This window comes from Adiantum capillus-veneris, chromosome 17, assembly GCF_014529385.1.
Source record: "Adiantum capillus-veneris isolate H3 chromosome 17, ASM1452938v2, whole genome shotgun sequence".
Taxonomy (NCBI): Eukaryota; Viridiplantae; Streptophyta; class Polypodiopsida; order Polypodiales; family Pteridaceae; genus Adiantum; species Adiantum capillus-veneris.
The window spans coordinates 129,485,659-129,502,013 of NC_140947.1; the positions used below are offsets into that span (position 1 = coordinate 129,485,659).

At 45.8% G+C, this 16,355-nt stretch overlaps 1 protein-coding gene across 1 annotated transcript in view; it reads right to left on the bottom strand.

Moving 5' to 3' along the window:
* Nucleotides 1-1,044: 1,044 nt before the first annotated feature.
* Nucleotides 1,045-16,355, bottom strand: part of EIF4G (eukaryotic translation initiation factor 4G) — a 43,157-nt gene continuing 27,846 nt past the window's right edge. The window contains exons 12-14 of the mRNA XM_086487436.1: nucleotides 1,731-1,819; nucleotides 1,595-1,663; nucleotides 1,045-1,392 (exon numbers count right to left, since the gene is read on the bottom strand). Coding sequence (XP_086343562.1) covers nucleotides 1,318-1,392; nucleotides 1,595-1,663; nucleotides 1,731-1,819 — 233 coding nt within the window. The 3' untranslated portion in view covers nucleotides 1,045-1,317. The remainder of the gene's footprint in view (nucleotides 1,393-1,594; nucleotides 1,664-1,730; nucleotides 1,820-16,355) is intronic.

The following is a 16,355-nucleotide window of genomic DNA, read 5'->3' on the forward strand; positions in this document are numbered from 1 at the left end:
GGCCCTGCACTCTGCTCATTACGGTAGCACGCCCAGCTGGTTGGCAAACTTTGCCTGCAGCCTCGGGGCATTCTTCACATCCGGTCTTCACATCCGGTCGAGATTGCCAATCTGCCCCAGATCGTGAGAGAGAGAGAGAGAGAGAGAGAGAGAGAGAGATTCCTGTGACGGCAGCTCACCACACACTTGCACAACGGCTGCAGTCCCATAATTGCACAAGCGAGCAAGGCAGCCTGAAAGAAACCTCTGATGCCTCTTGGTTGGGGGGGGGGAGAGAGAGAGAGAGAGAGAGAGATTTGCTTGAGAGACTTCGATGGGTTGGCGCCTGTTCAGAGAGACATGCCAACTCCCAGTTTAGCAAAAGTAGACTACAATGCTGAACCGTTAATTTTAATGATCTCCAGAGTTTGCAGGAGGGAAAAGATGTGGGGTAAAAGTATCTCAATAGATTCGTACTAATAAGGATTTTTTGAAATCGTGGCCACATGCTCACGTGTACAGGGAAATTGATGTATTACTACAGCTCCATTAAAGTCTTACCAAATTCAATTTTTCCATTAGGGAGCCTACATTGAAGACCTTCCTCAACCATAGAATAACACTTCAACAACATAAAAACTACCCCTGCTATTGGAGGTACGCATGCATCTTCAACCAACCTAAAAGACTATCAATTCACAAGGTCGAAACCAACCGTCCTTTCCATACACCTTAAAGATTGTAGTACTTGGCAATATTAGCTGCACAATATTGGGTTACCAGCAATTTCCAGTAGAGTACCTCCACAGAACGAGTTTAAATTCCTTCAAATTGTTGGCCCATTAGTAGTGAGGAAACAAAGGAAGTGATATCAAACAGGCAGTGGTGAGATAAGTGCAGGTGGGCGGCAGACATGGGCCATCCCTGTCCGCCAGCCAAGGGACAATAGCCCTTGGAGTGTCCCACCATACACCAAATTAAGCCAATAGCGAGAACACCTCACACAAATAAATTGCACAATTGTGGTCAGAAATATTACCAAGGCGCAAAACCACCACAGATGTATGAGCAGCAAGAAGTAATAGATATCAAGAATACATATACAACATTTGCAGCATACGAATTTCGAATACTGCCTCCTCCAGTAGCTGACACCATCAACTGGAACAAACAAAAAGTGCCAATATGAAGAAGTCTCTTAGGGCTCTTCTTTTTCTGAGGAAACCTAAAAAAAATCTCTTTATCAGTAGAAACGAAAGTCTCTGCTATTGCTGTACAAAATCCGCTCCCGATTTCAAAGGGAATAATGCTTCATGACAAAACGAAGTTTACAGCTTGTCAAAATTCATCATCCTGACTTTGCTCAGGTGCTGTTCTTAGCCATTGTAACCATCTATAAACATCCCTAAGAGCCTGCAAAAACAAACGGAAGTAAAGAGTAAAAACCCGAGTTCAGGTTATGACATCCCAACTGTCCATGCCTGCATACCCCTTAAAATGTGCAAGCACATTGCATGCGTGCATGCCTCTGTGTGTGTGTGTGTGTGTGTGTGTGTGTGTGTGTGTGTGTGTGTGTGAGAGAGAGAGAGAGAGAGAGAGAGAGAGAGAGAGAGACCTTGTCCCTGCCTAAAGTGGGACCATTGACATCGTCCTGCCACTTGTAAAACGCAGCCTCGGATATCACCTGTAGAAGGTTCAACCAAGTTAGAATTAAGCACATCAATGGATACCACTGATTTAAGCTGACATACCTCTTCCTCGTAGAAAGAGGTAAACAAGTTGGTCATTAAGCCGGCTGGATGACCAATATCATGTGCATACAGTTGCATGGCAACAATATCTGCGGCACACGCACCACCAAACAGAATATTAGTACTGACGAAATCAATTTAAAAACCACAAAAGTCTTATCCTTCTGCTACTCAGATCTCTTCAGACAAGCGTGAAGATGAGTACCAAGAACAGTACCTAGGGTAAGAGATAAACTAACAGCATTGCAAGACAATTTCCAAAACCATGCCAAAACTTTACATGGCGATGCCTCACAGGCATGACCAGTGGAGTGATTTCACATTTAAGGGAAACTCTACCGATGCTTTCATGGACAAAGCCTGCCCAACAATGGGTGCAGAAGCAGGTATCTCCCGGACATGATACATGGGCGAAAAGAACTGATACAGCTAGCTCACATGGGCTTAAAGGTGATTTTGTTGAGAGCTCTATAATCGATGCACATTCTCCAAGATCCGTCTTTCTTCAAAACCAACAACATTGGAGAGCAGTACGGTGAAGTACTAGGCTAGACAAGACCCTTTTCCAAGAGGTCTTCCACTTGGTTCATAATCTCTTCATTCTAGGCTCGGCTCACACGGTAAGGTCGCCGGTTCGGTGGTGTGCTTCCAGGTATCAGATCAATGGTATGATCTTCAGGACGAGTGGGTGGTAAGTCGCCTGGCAGGCCCTCTGAGAAGCAATCGGCATGAGTGGAGAAAATCTTGGTGTTCTTTATCAAGTTCAGACATATTTGTCCTATCCTCATCACTCAACTCTTTTAAAAAGATCGAGTAAACAAACAAACTGGATTTCATTAATTTAGAAATGGCCGAAGCCGATACAATAGGACAGACTCGCCATTAAGCTTTAAATCGAGTACAATGGTTTGCCCTTCTCTGTGGTCAAGCCGCTTTCCTCGCCCGATAATCGACCACAACGTTGTTCTTGTGGTACCAGAATATTCCCAAGAGGACATCACAACCTTCCAAAGGCATTATGTAAAAGTCCTCATGCCACAAATACCCCTGACAATGCAACCGAAGGTTGCCAATGACAGGTGCAATGGCTACGTCCCTGCCGGGTGCCGCTAAAACTGCCTCAGCAAGTGGTCCCATCTGGTCTTCGCTCAAGTCAAATGAGCTAGAAGAACTGTCAAAAGAAGAAGAAGAAGAAGAAGAAGAAGAACTAGGTACTCCTTCAAATCGAACACGCTTCTTCTGCTTTCTTGCCGATTCGAAAGTAGATTGACGACCCAATTAACCCGGGAAGTCAGCGCCTTTCTTCTGCTTTTCGTCGTGCCTTTTAGCTTTGTTCTGCGCGGCAAAAAGCTGAGCAATTCGTTCATCAACCACCTCTTCTAATTCTTGCTCTGTGTACATTCTGGGCGTAGGAGGTTTCTTGAGAGCCGGTTTGAGGGGTGGTTCTGTGGTCCACTTAAAGGATCCGATTTCCCGTAGAAGAGAAATCGGTTGTGCTTTGATACCACTATAACAAACTTGGACACTCCAAGTCGAGAATCTACCATGGCACCACAAATAATTACTTCAAAACAATTCACAGTTCGCAATTGATTTGACACTGGCCCGGCGGAGTTTCGTGCCTAGAGATATTGGCCCCAAAGACTGGCGCCCCTTTCAGTATTTCTTTTTGTATTAATCTGCAACTCAAAGTACAAGCAAGTCGCCAGGACTCACTCTCAAATTCTGCATCGAGATGCTCTGAGAAGTGAGAGCCCAAAGACTCTTTTAAAGATTTACAAGGGATGCCAAAAGCAGAGCCCAAAAGCTGAAAATCAAAAGCTCTGTAAAAAATAAAGCATGTTCCATCTTTTCTCTCTCAAGCCATAATTGGCACAATAAAGCAAAGCTTTTTAAATAAAAACTCTCTCTCTCTAACTCCTGATTGCATAGAGTAAAGCAACAAAACTGTTGCAAATATGGCCGCAAAAAATGCTGCAAAAAGCGGGTGTCCTTACAGCTTGCCATTTTCGCAATTGGCGCCACAATTTTCGGGGCTGCCGTACAACCAGCCTCGTCAACATTTCCGGCATGTCGATTGTGTATACCGGGCAACCACGTCACCAGTTTAGGTCGTCCGAGAAGCTGTCTTGTAGACATCTCTTGACGCGATTTGGATCTCATGATATCCGCTCTTCAAATCGATCCTGCTAAAACAAGAGGATCCTTGTAGTCGTCAAGAATATCATTGATCCTCAGAATCGAAAATCTGTTCTTGATGGTGATTTTATTGAGAGCTCTATAGTCAATGCACATTCTCCAAGATTCGTCTTTCTTCAAAACCAACAACACCGGAGAGAAGTAAGATGAAGTACTCGGCTGGATAAGACCCTTTTCCAAGAGGTCTTTCACTGGGTTCATAATCTCTTCATTCCGGGCTCGGCTCACACAATAAGGTGGCTAAAACCGGCCCGTGGGGCGATAGGCGTTGGCTTTCACCCGAAATTCTTTACTTTAGACACACAGAACACTTTGCAAAGGTAACCTGTAACTAGGATTAACACCTAAGTACACACACGGCTCGGAAGCTAGAATGCTCCAAGCAGACGCAAACAAACTGTAGGCCCCAAAATTGGCGCCCCTTTCGGTATTTCTTTATTCTTTAACAGAGGGAATAAAACCTGTGATCTCCTACTACCCCGCACAATCTAGGCCAAGAGACACCTGTTCTGGCTCGATTTCGGCAACATAACTGTAGGACGCTTCACAACCAGTATCCCCACACAATAGAGTATCCCCACACAATAGATGACTTTCTCGACCCATACGACACTTTGCAAAACCTGGCGAGAATCTGTAGCACGCTGAATTCTCTGTTTTCTGCCTAGAAAATGCCCAGATCACCTGTACAACGGTCCCCTCGCGTCCCCGAACCTCCTGGAGGTATTAGGCTCCTGGGGCCAAAACCCTAAACCTGCAAAAATACACAACAGGCTGTAATTCCCTGTTTGGGCTCCGTTTCGCGTGCCGGTCGTATCTGTAGCAAGACCTCGAGCTTTCGCACCTGTAGGGCTACTTGCCCTTTGAATCGGACGAGATTTCTCACGTTAAACCTCTCCGAATTCACCTGTACCTGCAAGGGATTAGCCGCTAGCTAATCCAGTACATGTGCAAGAGGTTCTTGCCTTGGCAATCGCGCATGAACCCACACAATTGTACATCAGTCAAATGAAAAGCCCTCTTGTGGGGCATCACATAACTGCACAGTGTGTAGCGTGCAAGGCATCACTCCTAGCACCACACTATACATAGAGAGAAAGGAAGCACTCCATAGCTCTTAACCTTGGCAAAGAACAAAGTGAGGCTCTTCCTAGCTTAAAAATTCAGCGCCAATTTTTCTAGAAGGGACAAGTTCATGAAATTTTGCCACTTGGCACGTTTACAAGCATTTTCCCGTTTTGGGTTTGCCGCCTAAAAATCTCCCGACTTGCTCAGTTGACTTCGCGGCAAAGTTGTAAAATGTTCCCCTAATCATACCGGAGGTAATGACACGAACACATTTCACGGCCCAAAATAGCAGTTCCCTAAATTTTAGGAAATGATTCTGTTGGGCTCCATGTGGTCATCTGACTATCTATCCTCATTGGGACCGAATCCAAAAATGCAATGTGGCCCAACTGTCGGATACTTTCTGATGGTAGTCACACCTTGACTTAGGCCTTTATTGAGTTCACTTCCTAGTATCCACCCACTTGCTAAGTGCGACGGGGGGACCTATATGATCTTGCTCTGAGCCTAGACATCCTCTTACCATACGAATTCCAGTGCCGACCACTACCCATCTGCGAATGAAACTACCGTTCACATTGGCCATACAATGTCCAATCGTTTGCTACTTCAAGAAGAGGGTCTCAAAAATAAAATAAAACCCATTGGAAAGAAACCAACAACTAAAGTTAGCAGTTGCCACGTCCTCGTGACATAGTTAACAGCTACCACGTCCCCGTGACATACCCCCCTCTTGAAATCGCACACGTCCTCGATTGCATACCATAAAGACACGCAATGATGATCTTGTGCTATCAACACTCTTTTATCATCGCATGTATCCGCAAGAAAGGTCGTAACACATAGATACAAATGACTTAATGAGACCTTCATACTTTTGTCATTTCCATCTATTACACTGAATTCATATGTACATTTGATGTACTAGCTCTATCATTACCCCTCCTTTGCACACCTTGGGTTGGGGCATAAGTAGGCTGTAACCCAAAGGCTTCAAGGTAAAGCTGCAATACATTTGGTGACTCTGACAGTTCATGCTCTTCCATCCACTTTGCATCCATAGGCGGATAGTTCTTAAACTTCACCAAATAGCATCTTGCAACTTGTCCTTTAAGTTTTATGTCCTTATGTACCAAAACTTGCTCAGGTACCAGGATCTCATCAACTTCTAGCTGATCCTCATCTAGCATATCTTCTCCCACATCACCCACGAAGGGTCTTAGAAGACTCACGTGAAACGCATTATGAATCTTCCATGCATCAGGCAATTTCAGCCTGTAAGCCACATCGCTGATCTTGTCAAGCACTTGGAAAGGCCCATAGTAACGCATGCTGAGCTTAGGAAACAATCGTTCCTTGCCCTTCATCTTCTTTAACCTTATATACCTTCATAAGTTCAAAATAGTCTGAACTCACGAATTATAAGAGGGAATAAAGCACTCACAAAACTATAAAAGCAAGGGACACAAGAAAAGAAAAACAAAAACAAACAAATAAACAAACTAAATCACTTTGTTTGCTACGAAACAAAACTAGATAAAACAAAACATTATTAACTTAAAAATGTTTTTAGAAAAGGCATGTGTAAAATAAGTTGACGCAACTTACTTGGCTTAAAACAAGTACTCAACTTTAAGCAAAAAAAGGATAAGACATCTTAAAAACTTAATCCTAGAAATCAAACTTCACACAGCAACTTCTAACGGAACACATTCTTAAGTCCTCAGGTAAGCTAAATACGAAATCGAAAAATGAATACTACTACAAACCTACGAAGAGCAAAGAACCAAACTTGACAATATGTGATCTCAACTTCATTGCTTGTCCAAACAGGAAGAATAAGATTATCACCTTTATAATGCATAGCTTGGACAACAGCTATGACATCTTCTTTAACCTTGCCTTTTCGAACCTTAACGAACCCAATCACCAAGTGATAACAACAGTTCACAACGATGACGATCAGCAGCCTTTTTCTGCTTTGCCTGAGTCTTCTCCAAGGCAATTTTAATTTTCTTATACATCTCATCCATGTTCTCAACATATCGATCTGCCTCAAAGATCTTGTCCTTTGTATACAAAATGGGAGAAACCTTTTTGCCGCCTTCAATAATTTCAAAAGATGCTTTGCCAATAGACGAATGCACCGTATTATTGTACGCATACTCAAGCATAGACAAATATTGTTCCCACTTGCTCTTATTATCTGACACATAGCATTTCAACAGATCTAAGACAGTAGAATTAGCCTCTTTTGACTGTCCATCAGTTTGTGGATGAAACGAAGACGAGAACTTGAGCGTAGTGCCTATGTTCTCCAACAATCCTCTCCAGAACAAACTGGTCATGCCAGGATCACGATCACTGATAATCGATTGTGGCATACCATGGTACTTAAACACATTGTGCATGAACAAGCGTGCCATCTGATCAGATTTTATCTTCTTCCTGACATGGATAAAACAGGCCTGCTTGCGGAACCTACAGATAAATATCCATATACCATCATTCCCTGTTGGCGTTCTTGAAAGATCAAAGATAAAATCCATAGCAATGCTTTCCCATGGCTTATCCGGAATCGGCAGTGGTTGTAACAACCCTGGTGCCTTTTGCCAATCAAACTTGCCACATGCATAATCTGGAAGTGGCATGGAAAGAATGTTTGCCCATCGCATATGCTTTTCGGATAACTTTGACTGTGTCAAGAAGTATGGACAACAAAATCAGCACCTAAGAGGTAGTGCTTCCAACTAGAAAGCCCATGAATCACGGCCAAGAGCTCTTTCTCATAGACTTGAATAGTCCTCTCTGGCCCTTGCAAAATTCGGCTTTCATAAGCTACTACCGTCCATCTTGCATTAGCACTGCTCCGATGCTACTGCCACACGTGCCACACTCGACAACAAATGACTTCCTAAGATCTGGTAAAACAATTATTAGATCTGAAGTCAACTTTTCCTTTAAGAGACTAAAAGCTGAAATCTCTTTTTGAGTCTATATGAAAGTGAACTCTTTCTTTCGCAAAGCGTGAAGAGGCGATGCTATCTCTGCAAAATTTCTGATAAACCTTCTATAGTAGGAACACAATCCCAAGAAGCTTCTGACATCGTGCACCGTCTTCAAGTCTGGCCATGTCTTGATAGCTTCGACCTTTGCGGAATCCATTCTAACACCATCCTTTGAGACTATGTGGCCAAGAGAGTGGATCTCTTCGAGGAAGAATTCACTTTTCTTAGGATTGACAAGTAACATGTGATTGTGCAGCTCTTCGAACACAATGGTCAAGTGACGCCTATGCTTCTCTTCATTCTTCGAATACACTATCATGTCATCAAAGAACGTCCCAACAAACTGTTGATGCGAGCGGAAAATCCGGTCCATCATTCTGTTGAACCTGGCAGGAGCATTTGTTAGCCCAAACGGCATCACAAGAAACTCATAAAGACCAAATGTCATTCTAAACGCAGTCTTGTGCACATCCTCTGGCCTTATACGAATCTTATGGTACCCACTCTTAAGGTCTATCCTGCTGAAAATTGCAACACCCTCTAAACGATCGAGAATATCATCAATTCTAGGAATAGGAAACCTATTCTTGATGGTATTCTTATTCAACGCACGGTAATCAATACACATGCGCCATGAGCCATCCTTCTTTTGCACTAGGAGCACTGGGGTGAGAAAGGGTGAAGAACTAGGCTGAATCAGCCCATTCTCTAATAACTCCTCAACCTGGCCCATAATCTCTTTCGACTGCGCCGCACTAGCCCAGTAGGCAGGTCTATTTGGTGGGCTACACCCTAGCACCAACTCTATCTGATGGTCCTCAGGTCTCTCTGGCGGCAATTGCGACAGTAATGAATCAGAAAAACAGTCACTAAACTTTTGCAAAAATGCTGACCTTTCTTTATCTAACACAGATAAATTTGACTGAGCACTATCTGAGACATCACGTGCAAAAATCAAGTGCACAGAAAGATGATTCTTTATTACAAAAGTGATAGCAGAAGCAGATACAATAGGGACTAACTCTCCTTTAAGCTTTACATCCAAGATGTAAGTTTTGCTCCTATGCTATACAGTGATCTTTTTGTTGTAGACATCCAAGACTCCATGCACTCGGAACATCCACGGGATCCCCAACAAGGCGTCACATCCTTCCAACGGCATGATGTACAACTCTTCTGCGTCCACATACGACTGAATATGCAGACGCGGCTTTCCAATGATGGGAGTAACACATTCTGAGTAGCCAAGACATGCCAACCTTGCCTCTGCAGTGTACGGTCCAGAGTTACCCGGAACGCGGAACGGGAACGGCGACGGTCCTCCCTACGGAACGGGGAAACGGGAACAGGCCCGGAACGGGAACGGTGCGGAACGGGAGGCTGAAAAAACACCCAAATATTGTTTTTTTTAGCGTTATGTGTTTGAATACAAGTAGTACTAGAGTCCTTTGACTCTAATACCCACAAAAAACACGATTCGAAGACCATTCAACCTTATTATGACTTGATTGGGATGTGCGGCGCCCAGAGTACATAACACATATACAACATTGAGCAAACACAATGCCCATACACATTGCTCTCAAATAATTGCAAGAGTAGTAGTCAGAGATAACACTTTGGAATTAATTATGGCTAACAAGCCTCAAGGGCCGCCAAGGTGCTACAAAAAAAACAAAGGGGAGCAAACAGTACCAAAAGACTGAAGGTGACAAATACCATAAAGATGCTAGTAGCTACAAATGGCAAAGAGGGCAAGGCTCAAGCAACCATACAAAAAGGTAAGGATAAATGGCAAAGACTCAAGACTCAAGAGCCACTAGCCTGAGAGGCCTCCCAATCTGTAGTAGACGGCTGTAAATCATGCACATCCTCCCATTCCTCATCATCGAGGTCTAGGTCCGGCTCAATCTCAGCCACGGATGAAGTACCTGGTGTTGGTGGATGTGCATCTCCACCTACCTGAGGAGCCTCTTGATCCATCTCCCACTGTGTAAAAGGATCTGTCTGTTTGTCTGTACTCTTGCAAAGCATTTTCAAATTTGCGCTGACGAAGACAAGATCATTAGCCTTCTCCACTCCAAGCCGATTCCTCTTCTTGGAAGCAATGTGGCTAAAGGTACTCCACAATTGCTCCAAGCATGAGGTACTAACTGACTGGCTGAGAATACAGATCGCCAATCTCTGAAGCTCAGGGCCATCATAGCCATAGTCCTCCCTCCATAGCACTAAACCTATCTTCCTACGATCAATCTGAGCATCTGGACTGCCAAATGACCCCCGCATCTCTCTGTACTGTCTCAACTGATCTCTGACAATGCGTCGACCATCTCTGTCTAGAAGCATCTTGTTTAAGATCTCTGTAAATTGGTTCATGACTTCCCTATCTGTCTCTTGCCCTGCACCTTGGAACTCTGGATTCACCATGTACGCTGCCCCGTGTAAAGGAGAGGCATATGAATTCCACCTTGAGCTGCAAAGCGCATGGATCTCCTCATACCGCTTTGCGTTCGGCTCAAGTTGTGCAACCTGCTCAATCATGCGGTCCATTGCCTCATAAATCTTGCCAATGCAAGGATCCATGCCATCCAGAACTCGAAGCAAATGAACCACCGGTTTTACCTGTGCGTCTAGACTCTTGAGCTCCTTCCAGAACTCAAGATCCTCTACCTTATCCTTGCACAAAATCCCTGCAACTGTCTTTGCATAGGGAGAGGTGGTGAACTCATCACTGATGAAGACTTGTCGGACTGCATTTTGACATTCAGACAACCTGCGCACAAGAAGAAAGTTGAATGCGAAGCGGGTGTCTGAATACTTTAGAAGCACTTTCCCGCCTGACCTCTTGAGGTACTCACTCCGAACCAAGTTGTGATTGTTGATGAAAGTAACAATCTTCACTGCATCAGCAATGACTGGAGCGATCCAGTCTAGCTTGCTGATGTCTTTTAGAAGGTTGTTCAAGCAGTGTGCCATGCAAAAGCACACTGTCACATGCGGATAGTGGCCCTCCCCATCTGTGACAAAGGCCACCACGTGTTGCTCACCGATGGTTTCTATGGCCGTTGTCCACTCTGCAGAGAGGACATCGGCGGACTTGCCACTCTCGGTGGCATCATGAGAGTGCACAAAGTACATCTCTCCACTCGAGTATGCGACGAGACCATGGATAGATCTCTTCCTTGTATCGCTCCACCCGTCGGCAATGAGGGAAACGCCATGTTTTGCCCAAAGACGCTGAATATTGAGTGTTGCTTGCTCCACGATAGCCTTCTCTCGATCAAGCAAAGTGGTCCGGAGAGCCTCTGAAGATGGCGGCACATAGCCGGTGCCATACTCTCCTATCCGTTGCACCATGACTTTCCAATACTCCGACCTATTTCGATCAAACATAGAAGAGGTTAGTATCAAAAAGGTGGAACCGACGATAACGGAAGAAATGAGAGAGAAGATTGATAAATCATAAAACAATGAACATACCTCGCCGCGACAAAAGGGATATGGTCATGATAGAAGAATCGAGCCACGGCCGCATCCACCTCTTCCTTCTTCTTTGGGTCCCAAGAGGTGGCAAGGGTCCTTTGGCGACGTTTTGGACCTTGTGAAGATGCACCAACACCACCGGGTAGAGAGGAAGAAGGGAAAATGAGGGTCTTTGAATAATACCTTTGCGTACGGGCTTGGCTTTGTGGTTGAATTGCCGATCCTTTTCCTCGAGATCCTTCCTCTTCTCGATGGTTACGTTGGAGCAAAATCTCACCTCATGTCCCGGCACTCGAAGAAAGTGTGCCCTCACTTTGTCATGCCCCCCTTTCCGCGTGTAGGAGCATAGCTTGCATGCCCATGCACGAGAACCTCCCGCCGCCGACAAGGTGCCCTCCGAGGTCACTTCATCCCACCATGACCATTCCTTTGCCTTTTGAGTGTTGCCCGCATGAACGGAGGGGGTTGAACGAGAAGAAAAGGCCATGGAATCAAGATGATGGAAATTGGAAGGAGACTCGAGAGAGCTTGATCAAGGCTTAAAGCCTTGAGACTCGAGAGCAAGAGAGAGCTTGAAAGTTGAGAGCCTTGAACTTTGAAAGCTTGATGCTTGAGAGCTTGAGAGCTTGGTAGGTTGAGAGCTTGAGAGCTTGGAAGTTGGTAGCTTGAGAGCTTGAGAGATTGAAGCTTGAGCAATGAGCCTTGAGAGCTTGAGACTCAAGAGCAATAGAGCTTGAAAGTTGAGAGGCTACTAGCTAGAGCACGAGAGCTTGAGAGCAAGAGAGCTTGAGAGCTTGTGAAGGAAAAGGGTGTGAGGGCTTGGCAATATATAGCTTTTGAGGGCTAAACTACCCGTTTTCTAAACATTAGAAAGTTTCAAAATTCTGCCCGTTTATGAACGTTGTAGTTCCGCCATTTCGGATGCTCCGTCCGTTCCGCCATTCCGGCCCCGTTCCGAACGCGTTCCGATCGGCCTTTCCGGTATGAGCCCGATTGTCGGAACAACAGTCCGTTCCGGGGCGTTCCACTCACTGCCGACCGGCCGGAACGCCGAAAGTTCCGCCATTTCGGATGCTCTGTCCGTTCCCCCCGTTCCGGCCCCGTTCCGAACGCGTTCCGATCGGCCTTTCCGATATGAGCCCGATTGTCGGAACAGCAGTCCGTTCCGGGGCGTTCCACTCACTGCCGACCGGCCGGAACGCCGGAACTTCCGGCGTTCCAAGCATGGATATACCCGTTTCCCGGTAACTCTGAGTGTAACCCATCTCTTCAGCTCTAATGCCCAGCTTCATAGCTACCTCTGGTGAGATAAAGTTGGCTTTGGCACTTGGATCAAAGAAGATGAGTGTCGTCTGATCCCTAACTTTACCCCATGCCTTGCATAACTCACTGGCATCTGTGTTGGGCCTGTCAGCCACCATGTCTAGCACTAAACCTACCGTGGGTTTAAACTTCTTGCCTTTCTAGTCTTCTTTATCCTCTTAGTCAGCTGGTCTTTTCCTTTGTCGACAATTGATAGCAAAGTAACCAGGCTGCTCACATATAAAGCATTTGTTCTCAGCCATTAGGACCTTCTTTTCCTCGAGCGACTTGCGCACAAAAGGCTTCCTTTTCTGTTTCTTTGCCTACGCTAAAGAAGTCCCGACTGAATCCTTGTCTTTGGTGGCCCTTTCTGACCCCTGCGACGCATCAGGAGCCGTTTTCACAAAGAGCTTCTGCACTGAATTTTTCTTTTGCTGCCCTCCTTTGTCGTTGCTCCGAAATCCACTATCCTCTCCTTTCAACAAGGCAAGACCAGTGTTCGCAACTTCCATAAGCTGAGTGAGGGTAGCCACTCTGTTCTTTGTACAGTAATCGTGAAGCCCTTTAGGCAACCCACAACAGTCCTTCTCTATCTGCTCTGTCAATGGCACAAATCTGTAGGAGGTCATTGAGAGTAACGCTTTACAAAACCTCCTATTGTATTCCAACAAGCTCTTGCACAAAGATGAAGTAAGTTGGTGCCAATCTGTCATGACGTCGGCTTCAAATTCATTTGACAACCAAGTACATGCAAACATTTGCTTGAAGTAAACCCAAGTGGCGGGTGCCTGTCCTTGCAATAACAATGTCGTCCACCATGTGAGCGCATTGTTCTTTAAGAAAGTGGCATCTTTCCTGACTTTCGAGGCCTCTATAAAATTCCCTCCTGCATTTGCTGTATCAAATTGCTGGAGGAAGGTAAGAGCCTTTGTCTTATCCTTGAAACCACTGAAGGTACTAAACTTTAAAACTGCACCACCTTCTTTGTAAGCCTTCGGCTTCTCTAGTGCCCCCAAGTTGTCATAAGGGATGGTCTGTAACATGGGCACTGTAGTAGGCATGATCGGCACATCTTGGCCATTGACATTTTGCGTCAGAGGTGCGATATCTAGCTGCTGTCCAGAAAAACCAGCCATGCCAAAATGACCCTGTGGCACCCCAAACTGGCCCTGGTTGCAATGAAAGCCTTGTTGCATGCCGATACTTCCATACATGGGGTTTGGCATGATGCCTTGCATACCCCCGAACACTGTTCCTGGCATGTACGGCTGACTTCCAGACGCATAACCAGCCATACTTTGGAACACTGATCCACCCCCGAAATACCCAGGATGTACTGTGGGTGGTGGAAAAACTAGGTGCATAGCCTGGTATCCAGTTCCCTGTCCATTCAAGACAGCATGCTGGCTCTGAAAGGTGGCGGACTGAACTGGTATAACCTGTGGAATAGGCGTTCTAAACACCTGTTCAAGGACGGGAGGAACCTGTTTTGGAGCCCCTGTCTCCACAACATGCGAGTGTTCCCTATCCTCCTGAGCCACATGAAGTACCTGGGCTTGAGCCTCAACAAGCTCCGTACGCGGCGTAGGTTGCCTATTTTGTTGTTGCACTAGTGGCGCTTGCAAGAACTCCATAAACCTTGGATTCTGCACCAGCTGCGAAAAGACATTCACCGCGGCAACTAACTGAGTCTTAAACGCATCATCCTCAAGTTGCCCAGTCATAAAGCCCTGTACTACTAGAGGGACATTCACATTGACAAGAGGTACAGACTGACGTGGCCGTGAGCTCTCGCCAATCTCGAAAACCATAGGGATCTCCTGCCTGTCCTTTGAAGAGGAACCCTCTTCCATAATGCCCTTCCCCTTGTCGGCCATTGTGTAATCCCACATTCCTACACTCTGTGTCTTTACCCAAAACAACCGAGGCTCACTCTTTAAGGAAAAAGTGATTGATGTCTCTGCAACGGAACCATGAAACCGGCCCGTGGGGCGGTAGGCGTTGGCTTTCACCCGAAATTCTTTACTTTAGACACACACAGAGCACTTTGCAAAGGTAACCTGTAACGGGGATTAACACCTAAGTACACACACGGCTCGGAAGCTAGAATGCTCCAAGCAGACGCCAGCAACCTGTAGGCCCCAAAATTCGCGCCCCTTTCGATATTTCTTTACCCTTAAACAGAGGGAATAAAACTTGTGATCTCCTACGAGCTGCCCCGCACAATCTAGGCTAAGAAACACCTGTTCTGGACTGATTTCGGCAACATAAGTGTACTAGGACGCTTCACAATCAGTATCCCCACGAAATAGATAACTTTCTCGACGCATACGGACACTTTGCAAAACCTGGTGAGAATCTGCAGCACGCTGAATTCTCTGTTTTCTGCCCCGAAAATGCGCCAGATCACCTGTACAACGGTCCCCTCGCGTCCCCGAACCTCCTGGGGGTATTAGGGTCCGTTTAGGGCCGAAACCCTAAACCTGCAAAAATACACAGCAGGCTGGTAATTCCCTGTTTTGGGCTCCGTTAAGCGTGTCGTTAAGCGTGTCGGTCGCATCTGTAGCAAGACCTCAAGCTCCCGCACCTGTAGGGCTACTTGCCCTTTGAATCGGACGAGATTTCTCACGTGAAACCTCTCCGAATTTACTTGTACCTGCGGGGGATTAGCCACTAGCTAATCCAGTACCTGTGCAAGAGGCTCTTGCCTCAGCAATTGCGTATGAACCCACACAATTGTACATCACTCAAATGAAAAGCCCTCTTGTGGGGCATCACATAACTGCACGTAAGGGAGAGAGAGAGAGAGCAGTGTGTAGCGTGCAGGGCATCACTCGTGGCACCACATTGTACATAGAGAGAAAGGAAGCACTCCATAGCTCTTAACCTTGGCAAAGAACAAAGTGAGGCTCTTCCCAGCTTAAAAATTCAGCGCCAACTTTTTTGGAAGGGGCAAGTTCATGAAATTTTGCCACTTGGCGCGTTTACAAGCATTTTCCCGTTTCAGGTTTGCCGCCTAAAAATCTCCCGACTGGTTGCTGAGTTGACTTCGCGGCAAAGTTGTAAAATGTTCCCCTAATTATACGGAGGTAATGACACGAACACATTTCACGGCCCAAAATAGCAGTTCCCTAAATTTTAGGAAATGATTCCGTTGGGCTCCCTCTGGTCATCTGACCATCTATCCTCATTGGGACCGCATCCAAAAATGCAATGTGGCCCAACTATCGGATACTTTCTGTTGGTAGTCACACCTTGACTTTAGGCCTTTATTGAGTTCACTTCCTAGTATCCACCAACTTGTTAAGTGCGACGGGGGGACCTATATGATCTTGCTCTCAGCCTAGACATCCTCTTACCATACGAATTCCAGTGTCGACCACTACCCATCTGCGAATGAAACTACCGTTCACATTGGCCATACAATGTCCGACCGCTTGCTACTTCAAGAAGAGGGTCTCAAAAATAAAACAAAACCCATTGGAAAGAAACCAACAACTAAAGTTAGCAATTGCCACGTCCTCGTGACATAGTTAACAGCTGCCACGTCCCCGTGACAGTGGCC